Genomic DNA, 16842 nt, shown 5'->3' on the forward strand with positions numbered 1-16842 from the left:
TAATAATTGTGCAAAGAAATTATCTATGGAGAATGTCAGTTCTTCTTGTATTATAATCTTCATCACTGTTGGAAAAATACTGAATTCATTGCATGTTGTACAGATTCCCCACCCAAAAAGTGTAAAACTAAAGAATATATTTTACTCTATGTTGATATCACAATGACAATTTTCTTAACATGTTTTCAGATCGTTCTTCTTGCTATTATAATCGAGACGGGCATGCAAAACAGGCAAGCTAACATAACAAATTAATGGCGAAACAAAAACAGACGAAAATAACTTAGGAAACACAGACGAATGAAGAGAAATCCAAATACAACTACAGACTGCCCAAACAGCGACTTCCAAACACAGTCAGTAGTTTTTGTTTTACTTAGCATCTTTTCTTGTCGGTAACAGCAAAATCAAACTCAGCGATGACATAAAACATGTAAATCTCCGAATCAAACTTTTGTTCACAAAAAATTGGTTCTCTTCCAGTTCGAAATGGCCCTGCGTTTCCGGTGCGAAGGAATACCGTTTTGAGAATGACGCAGCTGCCCTTCCAGTGTCCTGCAAGAGTGGACACAAAAACGAGTACAAAGATGAAATGCAAAAGTACGAGCATGCAATCTACTTTGTAGGCAGAACTTATGACTATGAGAGAGAGAGAGAGAGAGAGAGAGAGAGAGAGAGAGAGAAGAGAGAATATTGATGAGAGGGGAAAATTAAAAATTTGTTCAATATAACCAATATCTGTTCATAAACACCCGCTTACACACATTAGTCTTTCTACGTGAATCCCGAACACTGTAATAAAATAAAAGTAAACTTTGGAGAAAGTCAAGTAACCTCATGCTCTACATAAACACATGATAGAAATACGGAGCAGTGTATAAATCTATACACACAGACATATATATATATATATATATATATATATATATATATATATATATATATATATATATATATATATATTCATATGTATACATATATATATATATATATATATATATATATATTCATATGTATACATATATGCACATGTATATGTGTATATATATACATATATATATATATATATATATATATATATGTATATATATATATATATATATATATACATATATATATATATATATATATATATATATATATATAAATACATATACATATACACACTTATGTTTGAAGTAAAAAAAAAAATCAGACGTATTCTAAATCCTATCACTAGTGCCAAATGTGAGTATCCAACACGGCCACTCAGAACGAGAGCTATTCAAGATAAAAAGGAAAAAAAAATAGGAAAAAAGGAAAGAAAAATGTGAATAAGAAAAAACCGAAGACTTCTGTCGTCTCACCTGTATATGGCTTTTCTTATCCCCGGACTTATGCCAGGGGAGGAAAAGCTGTAGCAAGGCATTTTGTCCTCTGGAGTACACCAAAATAGTGGCGGTTTTTGAGTGAGTGCCGTGCCTTATTTCCTGACGGAGGCGCGGGGATTTGACTTCTGTGGTATCCAGCTAGAGAGGTTAGTTTCTGAGCGACCGACGTGTCCGTTTTTCCTTTGACGGAGGTTTAAAGGGATTTTGACCTCTGATATACCTGAACAAAGGGGTGGTTTTTGAAGGACCACAGTTCCAAACTTATCTCCCCGCCATGGAAGGAGGATTACAATGACCTCTCAGTCACAGGGCACAGGTGCCATTTTTCCTCGCAGAATCAGTTTCCCTCAGGTTCATGGCGGCTAGGGTCATTCCTTCAGGGCCACAAGGTTTCCATTTTTATGAGAACGATTTTTATTTTTTCCCTTAATATGGCCACTTCAATATCGCCTCCCTCCCCCGGAGTGTTTCTAATTTCTTGATCTCGAAAACATTGTTCCATTTTACAAAGTCATCTTTTAAACCAATATAAAAAAAATCGCTTAGTCACAAGAAAAATATTTCATCAGTAATTCGGTACCAGAAAAGCAGATTTATGGAAACACACACTATCAGTCTGCGCTTACGTTTCAGGGACAGCAGAAATTTAAAATTGTATGTTCCTTGCCTTCCACTGAGAGCCATTTGGATGGAAAAACGAAAAAAGTTGAATTCCTCGTCGAAAGTGATTCAAACATTGTCAAACCGTGATGACCGGCAAAAGTGAGGGGTTATTCACATCAAGACAATTCTGCTCATACAAGAGAACATGATAACATATGTATTTCGCTAGCATTTCATTTAGTAGAGTTAAACTTTGTCATCTTAATGGCATATCATTCCCCCTTCCCACAATACGGCCAAAGCATTTTCTATCAGAGCCTACCAGTGGAGCAGCCCTCTACAGACAACATTATAAACAGTATGGTATCAGTAATAAATTAACTTGGTTCACCCAGTCCACATACATTGATACTGGAAGATTTTATATTCTTACTGATAAATGGAATTGAGTATTTATTATCATTATTATTCAAGACATGAACCAAACTCATATGGAACAAGCCCACAGGGGCCACTGACTTGAAACTCAAGCTTCAGAAAGAAGTAACACAAGGTATTGGGAAATACAGAAAGAAGATATTATTTATCTAGAAAAGGAAAATTTAACAAATTAATTGATATATATATATATATATATATACATATATATATATATATATGGATAGATAGATTGTCTGATAGATAGATAGATAGATAGATAAAAATGTAAGTCAATTATTAAAATGCAAGAATTATTTTAGGTTGATGTGAATAACCCTCACTTTTGCCTGGTCATCACGTTTGACATCTTCACTTTAAGATGACTTGAACTCTGTAAGTTCCATCCAAATGCACGACATCCTCAGGAAAACTTCCACAGCCCAATGTTGTTTCAAGATAAAAATGAACAAGAATTATTTTAGGGTAGTAACGCGTTGCATCTTCGCTTGAACTCTGTAAGTTCCATATGCACGACATCCTCAGGAAAACTTCCACAGCCCAATGTTGCAAGGAACAGAGGACCTCTGGAACTGAGAAGTTCCACAGCAAGGCGCATTTACTGCATACTGCAGCTGCTGTTCAGTAAATCTAGTTGCTCTCGGCAAGAAAAGAGGATCAGGGAAAGATTTGTTAAAATAAAAATTATGAAAAATTGACAAACAAGAGACCATCCGTCCATGGTCTAGGTCATAACTGCTAGTGTTAAGAAACAGAAACCTACCAATGCGATCCACTCTAAAAGAGATAAATCTTTGGCAGAGGCAGACAATCACACCGGAGAACAGTATTCTAGTAAAGGAAGGGCAAATGACCTAAAACAGGCTGCACTGATTTCATCAGTTATAAATATATGAGGCCGTATGTACAATACCTTTCACTTGGCATTTGCTGACACTTTCATTAGATGTGTCTCAAAAGTAAGATGTGAGTCAAAAGTTACACCAAAAATAGTTAAAGCATCAGGTTCATGCAGTAGAGTTCTATCCACCTGAATGAAAGGATGGGGTGGAAAATCTGTATGAGATCTGCTAATCAATAGGGTTTTTATTTTACTGGAGTTCAGCCTAAAACCCCACCAAGTACACCATTCACTAATCCGCTACGTGTCATGATTGAGACTAAGGACAGCTTCATCTATCATAAGTGGAGACATTACTATACCCATCAGCATAATGAACAATCTTGTTTACCGGGCCAACATCCATAGCATTTGTATACATTAAAAATAACCTCGGACCAAGAATACTACCCTGTGAAACTACGAACACAACAGGTCTTGGTTTCCTAAAGATCCCATCAACAGCAACTTGCTGCTGCCTACCTGTAAGGAAATCTTAAAGTAATCCTAAAACATATCCACCCACTCCAAGATTCTGAAGGTTGTAAATAAGTGCCTTGTGATTTACTAAATCAAAAGCAGCACTATAATCTTTTTGAATTACTCTACAACCTAAACCCTTAACAAGGTTCTCTTGCAAATGGCATGTCAAATCTAAATATATATGCATATTGACTATCAGTTAACAATCCTTTAAATTCCACATAGTTTTTCTACAAATCTGGAAAGCACAGGGAGAATAGAAATTGGTCTGTAGTTACTACAGTCTGCAAATATGCCACTCTTTGGAACAGGCACTGTATTACTAAACTTGCACTCATCTGCAAAGATACTACGTCGACCTAAAAATCTATAGAATATACTAATCTGGAGAGACAACAAACTAGAAGCCTTTTTACATAACAAAGGGAAGTAACCATCAGGATCTTCTCTATCCCAGCTATCAAGATTATCAAGAATTTTCTTAACATTCCTATAGCAAAATGCAAATTTTGTAAGGATAGGTTCAGGATGACAAGTATCATCAGCTTATCGCTTAGCTTCAAAAAGAATTAGCTTGATGAAGAAATTAATTTCTCGCTTAATGTGGTTCGGATTTTCCCGTTTAGGTAACCAGTAACCAATCTACCATCATCTGTCAGTAATGGTGAAATGGAAGTTGATGAAGAGCATCTGTCAGTACCTGACCCAAAGATAGATGATGCGAACTTGGTCCACCACGGATGAGGCATACATAGTCAGGAGAAGAAAACACACTCGTTTAATTTTCACTATTTATCATAACTGCCTAAACTGTACCTCTGGCAACCCTCAGCTCTCCTTGATCACTGCCTAAAAACATGTGGCACTACAAAATGTTCAGCTGAACTCATGCCTGACATCACCCACAATGCCTCCTTTCAGTCCTTATCACCAAATAAGCCCTTCTAATTATTACAGTAAAGGGGTGTGAATAGTTAGACAAACTTTGATCTAGTTATAGAAAACTACCAGACAGGACAACCTATATAATCCCGAGATACTGGTGATTCTTATCTTAGCAGTGAAAAGAGAATCTAAAAACTAAGGTCGACACACCAACTTCAAGCCGTACCCTCAGAATATCAGCTAAAATACTGCAGACAGAACAATGTGTAATAAATTCTCTGGAAGCCGACAACAAGCTGGAGAAAACACGAATATATGACATGGATTGAGGCTCTTCCTGTCTTAAAATATTGGAAAAGAAATCGACTCTCTTAAAATTAACTCTGCAGCTGGATCAGACCACTTCCTGGCAAAGATGCTTAACTGAACTGAGGAAACCATTTATTTCTTAGAGTGACAATCTTAAAAAATAAAGATACTGCAAATATCTTAGAGCAAGAAATCTCTTATCCAGCACTACAGCCAGTTCACATTATCTCCCAAAATCATACCATCTGTATCGCTAAAGTCCCTCCTTATAAAAATCTGAGAAAATCATAAGGAGAGCAACTGTCAAACATCTAACCAATAACGATCTCCTCCCTACCAGCCAACAGGACTTTATACGAGTACAGGGGAGATCTACAGTATGACAGCAAATCAACTAAACAATAGTCAATGATCACAATTCTAGAATCAGGTACAGAAATTTAGATTATTTATGTCAACCTTGCCAAAGCTTTCGACAAAGGTGATCACTTCATACTATGCAACAAGCCTAAAGAAAAATGTATACAATGACCTTTAGGAGCGTGACCTCATATTTTCTCTCAAACCGAACACTAAATGAGCATTATCCAAACCAGTTCAAGTCATATTAGGACACTGATGACAACTTGGAAAGTTCAATTGTCTTTATTTGTCGAGGCCTCCGGTGTCTCAGCCTTACCAGGCTCATGAGGAAAAAAAATGAACAGTTTCAGAATGAATTACACAGTAAAGTCAATCCCTGGGAGGAAACAAACAAAACAAACTTCAGGAGGGGCAAATTCGAGCACATATACCTTGGCAAGATACCTTGACCCAGATGGCAAAACCTCTACGACAGAACATTACATAAAAGACCTGGGAGTCATCATCTCTGACGACTAAGTTAAGTATATCTTAGTTTAACCAGACCACTGAGCTGGCTAACAGCTCTCCTAGGGCTGGCCCGAAGGATTTGATTTATTTTACGTGGCTAAGAACCAACTGGTTACCTAGCAACGGGACCTACAGCTTATTGTGGAATCCGAACCACATCATGACGAGAAATGAATTTCTATCACCAGAAGTAAGTTCCTCTAATTCTTCATTGGCCGCTCGGAGAGTCGAACGCTGGGCCAACAGCGTGCTAGCCGAAAGTTTTACCCACCCCTCCAATGAAGAACTAAAACAAACATGGTCTATCCATAGTGAGAGAATCATGGCAAACTGTCGCAAGCAGTCCGCAAGGATACTGACAACTTTTTCAGAGATACCTGCACCATGTGCATTAAGTGATACTGATTAGGCTAATCACAGACTCGAGCTCTCCAGTATCGTTCCACAACCAACTAAAGCCAAATAGATAGACTGGACGGCATACTGTGTTATTTCTAGGAAACAGGTTGAAAACTTGCACAACCATCTGCACCAGTCTAGACTGAAGTTACTGAAACTAAGTAGCATCGAGTGTTACATAAACGTTATAACATTCTATACATCTAAAATATCAAGAGGGCTTGATTCCAAAACTAAAACTGCACCCATGGAAACTGGAAATCTTTGCCCTTCTTTTTCAACTCAATGCTTTCATAAACTGCAATTAGTGGTAACTAAGTCTACACAGGGGTAGGCCTCAACGAGACAGTGCCCTATCCCAGGTGGGGTGCAAAAGATCACCATCAGGTAACCTCTCTCTCTTTCTCTGGATTCACCAAATGACGGACCCGAGTTCGATTCTTGAAGCGGACGAGCCAGCATCCCTTTGCTGACATACACAGGGAATTAGGTGCATGATCAGGTGGCAGCTAGGGTGAAAGGAGAGAGAGAGAGAGAGAGAGAGAGAGAGAGAGAGAGAGAGAGAGAGAGAGAGAGAGAGAGAGAGAGAGAGAGCAGAAACGCTAAACGTAGATGTTCATTGCTCAGTTGTAATATCCTTCTTCAAACGGGAGGACCTTGACAAGATAATCCTCGGTCCATTGGGGTGAAGCTATTCATAAAATATTAATAAGGTATTCTCTTATCATTAAGTAAGACAGAAAACCAGCAAGACAACAACATCGGTAAGACACTAGGAAAAAAAACTTTTATTTAACATAACATCATTCATATTCATTTGACGTCACAACCAAAATCATCGCAATCGTTTCATTGAAAAAGACCCAGAGAGAGAGAGAGAGAGAGAGAGAGAGAGAGAGAGAGAGAGTTCAAACATGGAAAACGTGTAAACAATTCCTTCATCTAACCAGAAGAGAGAGAGAGAGAGAGAGAGAGAGAGAGAGAGAGAGAGAGAGAGAAATTGCTGTATCATTTGTAATTTCCTCCTAATATCCCCCTGGAATCATAATTCATGGCCAAGCTTCAGGAAACAAACTGAATAAGCCTGATTTCAGGCACCATTCCCGAGGCCATTCAAGACACCACTTAGTGGCGCTCCGCAAATTCAGTGTTTCAAGTGTTACTCGGAATTTGGAATTTATTCGAAAAATGTTTTGTATCGCGTATGTTTGCGTATAAGTTCTTTTAAATTGAGTTACTGATAACTAATTGCAAAGAAAAATTTTTGCTTATCATATTTTTTCTTCGATATATATATTTTATATATATATATATATATATATATATATATATATATATATATATATATATATATATATATATATATATATATATATATATATATATATACGGTATATACATACATATGTACACACATATATCTGTTTGCGTATATACATATATACTGTATATATACATACATACATACATATATGTGTATATATAATTACAGTGCATTTCTTTATTTACTTTTATTTACTTATATATTACAGATAGTACGCTTAGCAATCGGTGAGTTGTACTCACAGATTCATAAGCGAACTATCTCGTTTAACGTCAAAAGTTTTCGATGTAAAAACTATCCTTTGATAATTACAACAAAATTCTGCTATTATTAATAATAATAATAATAATAATAATAATAATAATAATAATATTATTATTATTATTATTATTATTATTATTATTATTATTATTATTATTATTATTATCCATTCATACGAAACAAGAATAAAATTGAACAATACAAACTCTAATGTAAAGAAAAAGGGCGTTTGTTTAGCAACCACATTCCTAACACCTGCTGCCGGGCTAACGTAAACATCTTCCAATTTCTTCTGGGGCCAGATGAAAAATATATGATCACCTCAGCGGGAATTCCACAGCTTGAAACCACTCGACTGAAATAAATACAACGGTTGGTGAAAATCTGCTAAACTGAAAATGGTAAACTTATTTTTTACCAAGAGGTCAGTGAGTAGGCGACCCGGTGTCCGTATGTAGACCAGGCCGGACAAAACTGTATAGTAACGATCTCGGGTAGTAAACCGCATGAGCTTCCACCTTTTGGTTATGCAGTCAGCGAATATTTACAATTAGAACAATAGAGAAAATCAGAATCATGTTGGAAGTGACAGTATCGTGTCTCTAAAAATATAGGAGATTAGTCCTGAAATTCGGCGATTTTTTGAGGTCATAAGTTAACTATAAACATGTAGCGATTTTTTTCAGGTCAAAAGTTTAGATATACACTGTACGTCTTTTTCCTGCGTCATAGGCACTTCTCCCTCAGGTTGAAAAAGGCACCGGCAGTTTTCATTAGCACGCCATCACTGAATCCCTTTACCACAGATACACGCGTAGGCCTAACTATATCATAACCCCTTCTAATGAAGTACAATTTATTAAGGCCCGAGGCGAAATGGGCTAATTAATACACATTAATTATCCTATGAATGCCAGACGCACAGATGGGGTCTACAACAGGGCCTATTCAAGGATACCGGAGTACTCTGGCAAGAATGCAATAAAGCTAGGTTTAAACTGGAAATTATGTCCTCTAGGCCTAATTTACATGCAACCGTTTACCTTCAGCTGTTTGTTAATTTACCTTCATTTTTTGTATTTCTTTATTCTCTTCGATCTATTTACACAATAATGTGTTGTGCTTGTGCCACTTTAAAGTTCGGGCATTAATAATAATTATGAGTATTATTATCAATCTTATTACTATGACACTAATTTCACCAACAAAACAGTACAGTTTTTACGACATTCGCTAATTAAAAGACGTAAATTATAATAAAACTAACTTAATTCTAAGCAAAGCCCTTACAAGAGGGTTCCCTGGCTAAAATTCTAAAAAAAAATACAGAATCCATTAAATGAAAAAGCTCTCTCTCTCTCTCCCTCTCTCCACAACGCGTGAAATGAAAGTCCATCCGCAACTTCCATTCTTCAGCAGGAAGGAAATTTTCTAAGTGAACTCACGAACTTCATAAAAAGGAAATAAAATTGAAACCTTTGGTACTTTGAGAGATAAAAATCTAGTAGTAACAATAAGATAAAGCCTGAAATGCGATATATTCTACTGTCTCTGCCATCAACTTTCTGTAAGCCTTGAATACTATGATATTCCTAATTAGCCACGTTACCTAAAACTGCCTGCTATATGTTAATGTAATAATGTGTACATTGCTGCGCATTATGAAGACAACAGAAAATAACCAAAGGTTTATATCCCACAGGTTACTCTCTCTCTCTCTCTCTCTCTCTCTCTCTCTCTCTCTCTCTCTCTCTCTCTCTCAAAGATAAGTCAGCTATTTTTTCTCCCTCTGTCTATTCTCTCTCATTGCGAGGAAGATGAAGTGGAGGGGACTAGAAAGAAAAAAGTATCTGACCATCATCCCACTTCCAGTGTTTGTTTAAAGAGAAAACTGCTTAGGTTGGCCTGGCATAGGTCTTCCCCAACCTCCATATCACTCGTGCTTCTATAAATACATTCGTTTTTCATCCGGGGTTCTATTTGCCTTTTTGCTCTGCGTGTGTGTGTGTGTGTGTGTGTGTGTGTGTGTGTGTGTGTGTGTGTGTGTATTGTACAAAGGTCTTAGAACTTTAGATATCTGAACTTTTTTATCTGTTATGTATATCTCACAGAGAACTACAAAGTTTTGAACTACGCAATGCCTCCAAGAGGCTACTTTACTGAACACTCACGGTCGTTATTTAATTATTTTACATTTGTAACTTCTCTACATTTTTATCAGCCATTCGCAATTCCTCTAAGGACACTATTATTCTCATGTGACTGTGAAAGATGCAGCATCAAAAGACAGATCCCCAATACACAGGTGCCCAAAAGGGTTGCCTCGCTTAGGAAACTAACCTACATACTGAAGAGTGGCTCAACATCGTTCAAATGAAAGATGTTACTAAGGCAATATATTTTGCATACCACTTTCCATTTAAAGACAATTAAAAAATTATGTATCAAGACATATCAAGTACAAGAATACAGTACTCAAACCTTGCATGCTCTCCAAACCTTGCTCGTTTCATTCAACATAAAGAAGTAATTATGAAACAACCTCTGACTTGCCCTGAATTATATGGTGATGAAAGCCAACAAAATCCAAGTAACAAATGGAGGACGTCCAGCAAAGACCTCTTTACGAAAGACACTAGCTTTATGACAATGCGAGCATTCTCACCTTTCCCATGAAAAAAATTATGATAAGATTTTTAAAAAGTGAAATACGGGCGGAGGGAGACTCCTTCATAACGGAGATAAAAACATTACCATACAGGGGAAGATAAAAGACGGATGAGTGAAAAATCTTTCGAACTCTTTCACTGCTTTCGTTTTCCACGATGCCCATAATCTATCAACTTACAAAAGGCGGAGTCACTTCTTTTATTCCTTGTTTTCTAAAGCAGGGACTATAATATATGGGACATGATGATAATAATAATAATAATAATAATAATAATAATAATAATAATAATAATAATAATAATAATAATAATAATAAGAAGAACACAAGAATATAATAATATTAATGGGAAGAATTAACACAATGATAAATAAAATATTGGCAGAATGAAACTATACAAAAGCCCTCCCAGAGAGAGAGAGAGAGAGAGAGAGAGAGAGAGAGAGAGAGAGAGAGAGAGAGAGAGAGAGAGAGAGAGTGTCCAAACACCAGCATCCAAAAGTTCAACGAAAAGGGCATCCTAAGCAAACGATCACTTTGACCTCAAGATAATCCCTTCTCTCCGAGAGAAAAATCCTACCTGAAGCGTGTATACGAGGGGGATATTCAGGATACTCAGAATCCCATGCACTATGTCAACTGCATTCCACAAATGCATACGTACTTAAAAGATTCATGAACACGAATCTACAGTTCGTTTTTGTCAGGATTACGGGAAAATCTTTTTCCCTGCCCATTCTTGTGGGTTCAGAGCAGTTGTCAGATTATTTTTTTAAAATTCAGAAATTTTACTGTTGATTAATGTTTTTAATCTTTCACACACACACACACACACACACACATATATATATATATATATATATATATATATAAAATCAAAACACAACAACTCGTGATTTACACGTCACTTAAAACCAGTGGGGAGGAAATAAAATACTGGATGTAAGTCTTGATCGATAAGGACGTACAACCAGTAGGTTATTTCTTCACCAGTGACGCAACTGATATATATACATACATACATAAAAATTATATATATATATATATATATATATATATATATATATATATATATATATATATATATATATAATATATATATACTATATATATATATATATATATATATATATATATATATATATATATTATATATATATATTATTATATTTTGGCAAAAATAACCTCACGACTTTGTTTATACTCACAAATTTTAAGCCATGAACATCACTTAATTTCGAATTTACTAAACCTTGGGAATAACTTACACAGATAAATTTTAATTGATAGGTGAAACTGCACGCAGCCTACGCAGAAGCATTTCTCAATTATAACTGCCCCTTGGGTGTAGTTATTTCCAAGGTATAATGAATTCGATATTAAGCGATATGCATGGCTTAGCATATGGGAAAGTCATCGAAAACCTATTTATATATACTGTACATGAGCATATATGAACAAACACGGTACAGTCCATAATCTCTTTGGACGTTTAATGTCATGTCGAATGAATTATCCGAAGAAAATAACAGTGCTTATGTCAGTCGCGACGAATGGTAGGCCTACATAGTTGACTCATAAATCCATAAACTACAAAAAGGTCTAATTCACTGGCCTGAGCACTTTTGTCATGGGCCCTTTAAAATTAACTTGTCATTTTAACTGATCTTTTGCCATTCAATATTGGTCCTTGATTTAACCAATGAAACTGCCCCAGTCATAGGGATGATCTTCGATTTGTTCCACTTATTATTATTATTATTATTATTATTATTATTATTATTATTATTATATATACCGACTGACGAGCCCATTCTAACCAGAACGAACCCACCCCGTCTTAACAGAGGCATTTGAAAGTTGGTTCATCTCTTAACTTTATTTTCTTGAGTTCCTTGGCAAGAAGATTTTTTATGAAAGACTCACTGATATTGCAATAATTTAGTATGTTTACAACCCCGAACTGTAGAGAGGAATATTCTGTCACGGAGGTTTTGGCAACTACGTGGGTCGTGGCGATCGAAAATTATCACCAATAATTAGTTTAACCATGCCACTGAGTTAACAGAGCTGGCCCGAAGGATTTGTTTCTGATGATTTTTACTAAACCTTAATACATTGCAATTTAAGAATTTAAGGATACGTCGACGATGCGGCTTGAAACGTTGACGTCTTTAAAAAACCTCAACGATTATTATTACTATTATTATTATTATTATTATTATTATTATTATTATTATTCAAGATGTGGATTTATTCATATGGAATAAAGCAAAGTTCTGCAGAAAAGCAAGGTCATGAAAAGAAAGGTATGGTAAAATACAGACGAAAAAACAAAGCTATTTATATAAACTATGAAATGTAAATATCAACCTTGACCTAAAGACACGCCCGAGTAACCTTGGTAAGCGCACGACCACTCGCATTCCGTGACTTTGGAAGTTTACTGTTACATCATTATCGAGTTGTTGTGGTGGCTAGATTTCATACAGAGGGATTGGGCAAAGAAAACACAAACATAGAAGCTGTCTGGTTGATTGACCTTTCATTTCAAGTTGGCGTCATAACATAATGTAGGCGTCGACGCCGGCATTGAAGAAGTTTAAAATGCTCAAGACTTGGATATTTAACGTTAGTGACTCCAAGATTATTTTTCTTTCTACCGTTACCATTAGAGAAAAATCATTTATCCTGCACGAGTGGTATACCAAAGTTTAAAATGGTAAGCTTAAGAAGTTACTAATGCACGCTATCATGGAGGGTCTTTCTCTGGCGTCGAGTCCTGTGGATCGCCAACCCCATCCCAGCGCCCACATCTCCACTTGCTGGAAAACGGATTTTTAGCAAATGGAATGGGCATCATAAGTGTGTAAGAAAGTTAAGTCTTATGAAGAACAGACATTATAAATGGAATAAGCCAGTCAAATTATGACATGCAGAATAGATGAATAGACTGAACCAGTCGACTTAGGAAAAAAAGAACTGTGAATAGTCTTTATTTGGAGAAGTGAGGGAGACCGACTTGGCAAAATCAAGGAGGAACCATCCCATGAGACACCAAAGGTCTTTACACATACCCGTCCCCTATTAAAGGTACAAGGGGAGAGAGTGGTAGGAGAGGGGATGGAGAGGTGGACAACGTGTCACACAACCTTACAACCCTTCAAGTGACGTCTAGGTCAAGTCATAAGGTACAACTCTAAGTTTTCTCTCCTTGAAGGTGACATCTCAGCGCACGGCAGATTTCTGGTCTTACTCCATTGCAATAAGACGCCTTCTAACCGCAGTTTTGTCCTTCAGGTCCAGCCTGCACAGACACTAAATCTAAATTAGTTATCCGCTGGTGATAACCTATGTACAAAACGATTTTTCTGCCATTACTTCTTGCTTTATTTTCTTAGTTTCTTATGCTTATCTCTCTTCTTGCCTTTATTTTCTTAGTTCCTTATGCTTATCTCTCTTCTTGCCTTTATTTTCTTATGCTTATCTCTCTTCTTGCCTTTATTTGCTTAGTTTCTTATGCTTATCTCTCAATGATTTTTCCTCTCATGCCAGGGATTATATATACATCAACAAGGCCTTTAATTGGGGTTTTGGTTTATTTCATTTCAATACCTGGAACGTTTTGACAAATAACAATCCTATTAAATACTATTTCCTGCATAAAATTCTAAGACCAGTGAAACTAGTAAGTTTCACTGACATGAGTTGCTTCCTCCGCGTAGCCGGACCTACGAAAATTCATTTCATGAAGGTGGGCATCAGTTCCAAAAGTAAATCTAAACTGCAAGACTATTATAGTGGACGGTGTTGAAAACACTAACCGACCAATGGAATACAAACCGACATATTCATATCAGTAAGTTATTAGGAATTAAAGTTCGCTAACCAGACATCCTGTGATGAAACTACGAAGGAAAATTCAGACAGCCATCGAAAGTAAAGCAGAACCAGTTGCTCTTGGTTGAATGAGACGGGTACATTAGCTGAAAATTGAGGGCAAGAACGAGAGACAGTGCAGTGCATTAGATCTGAGCCTATATTTAAGGCAAATGTTTCGTTGTTTACAAATCAGGAATTATTTCTTCCACCCTAAATTCTGGTAGTGTCTGAATGAGGGAAGTTATGAATGCGTTATGACGGTGAGGCGAGGATTCCCTCGTACATTTCCTCTGATTTCAATTATATGATTGAATACATCTTACTGGAGTACTGATAGGACGCTTGCGTCTCTCTCTCTCTCTCTCTCTCTCTCTCTCTCTCTCTCTCTCTCTCTCTCTCTCTCATTTCAGCCCATGTTACGATACACAAAAATGAACTAACAACTAACTCCCTAATTCAAAGTTAAGGTATACTGGAATTTTAAAGACAGTTAAAAGAGACAAAACCACGTTTCAGTAATAAATAAGATTCACAGCACGACCAGAGGTCTGTTAGTAAGAGAGAGAGAGAGAGAGAGAGAGAGAGAGAGAGAGAGAGAGAGAGAGAGAGAGAGAGAGAGAGATGCAATCTTCAGCCAAACACATACACGAGGCCTTTAATCCTAAGCAATTGCATCGGGACGGTGAACGTCCGAAGCCTGTCCCGATCATTCTTTCCCGAATTCCAGTCTGGAGATTCCCTCCAGATTCCAGGAATACCATGACACTTCTGCCTTCCACAGGCAGCACAAGTGTCTGCCATTAATACAGGGAACAAATCCTCTCAGATTTATTGGGCCCTTGCGGTGCTCTCGTCTATTTTCGAAAAGAGGTGTTGTTTGAAAATCATTCTCTCTCTCTCTCTCTCTCTCTCTCTCTCTCTCTCTCTCTCTCTCTCTCTCTCTCTCTCTCTCTCTCTCAATATAAACACACACACACACACACACACACACACACACACACACACACACATATATATATATATATATATATATATATATATATATATATATATATATATATATATATATATATAAAAATGGACAACAGTATAATTTGTTGCAAAATTTGTATTTTTGGACATAGGCACTCTATTAAAGAATTATGTTCTTCTAAATAAAAAAAAAAGTGTGTTTCATATAAAAATGCCAAGCACTCCTAAGAACTAATTAATAAGATTTTTAAAATTTAATTTTTTTCCGAATTTACTGCATTTTGTTGAAAAGAAATATATTTCTGAATGTCTCATTTTTGACAAATTGGACAAATGGAAAAAAGCTGCATTTATTTTTAAAAATCTCTCACATTTTTGAAGATTCGTTTTGGTAAGCAAATAAAACTAGTCTGCTCAGAACTTCAACTTAAAATAATAAAGGGGAATTATCAAACTAGCACTAAGACAAATTATACACATCAAAAGAAACAAAGACAAATTGTTAGGTTGGAAAAAGGCAAACCTGACTGTGGGTGAAAGGTGAAACGAACTCCTCCTGGAGTTTGTCAACATTGACCCCAAATATTTGGTGGGTTATATTTTCGTTGACCCGTCCTCATAAATACCCTGTGACCCAGAGAAGGCTATCTTTACGTAATCCTTTCGTGACTTTCTTCACATCCAACTGGCTCTTTTTGTTTTTCTAACGATTCTTTTTTTTTTTTTTTTTGTTATCCTTATTAGCGGTTTCAAATTATTATTATATATATATATATATATATATATATATATATATATATATATATATATATATATATATATATATATATATATATATATATATATATATATATATATATATATATATGTATATATATGATAGATAGATAGATAGAAAAGTACCTATGCCACACAAAAACTCAAACTACATTTCCAAGATTACTGTATAGTCCCTAAAAGTCTTCCTCCATCTTAGTCCATACATTCTCATCTGTACTGCGTTGCTTTTTAAACAACCAACGCTTTGTCGGGAGACGAAGCAGACGAGGAACGAAAGGTTCAGGTATCATCATCATTCCCTTTTCCTTCTCTCTCTCTCTCTCTCTCTCTCTCTCTCTCTCTCTCTCTCTCTCTCTCTCTCTCTCTCTCTCTCTCTTTTTTATATATATACATATATATATTTATACACATATGTATATATATATATATATATATATATATATATATATATATATATATATATATATATATATATATATATATATATATATATATATATATATATATATATACTGCATATTTATACAACCGCTAATTAGGAAAACGACGACCAATAAATGGACAAGAATAAAAGTTATTTGATTCCGTGAAAAAATTAAATAAATATAAAAATAAATAAATATACACATATATATATGTGTATATACATATTTATTTATATATATATATACATATATATAAATTCCATACGACCTTTCCAGTTAATAAGGGCTGG

General features: G+C 35.7%; 1 protein-coding gene across 31 annotated transcripts in view; it reads right to left on the minus strand.

Annotated features, from left to right (window-relative positions):
• The window catches only part of LOC136856665 (rho GTPase-activating protein 45-like), a 596905-nt gene that overhangs the window by 142821 nt on the left and 437242 nt on the right, over window positions 1-16842 (minus strand). The window contains exon 1 of one of the 31 annotated variants that reach the window (XM_067134716.1): window positions 1347-1470. The exons of the other annotated variants lie outside the window; for them this stretch is intronic. Within the exon in view, the coding sequence (XP_066990817.1) occupies window positions 1347-1408 (62 nt within the window). The 5' untranslated portion in view covers window positions 1409-1470. Of the gene's footprint in view, window positions 1-1346; window positions 1471-16842 lie in introns of those variants that run through there. 31 annotated transcript variants of the gene reach the window in all.

This window comes from Macrobrachium rosenbergii, chromosome 36 (genome assembly GCF_040412425.1).
Source record: "Macrobrachium rosenbergii isolate ZJJX-2024 chromosome 36, ASM4041242v1, whole genome shotgun sequence".
In the NCBI taxonomy this organism is placed as follows: domain Eukaryota; kingdom Metazoa; phylum Arthropoda; class Malacostraca; order Decapoda; family Palaemonidae; genus Macrobrachium; species Macrobrachium rosenbergii.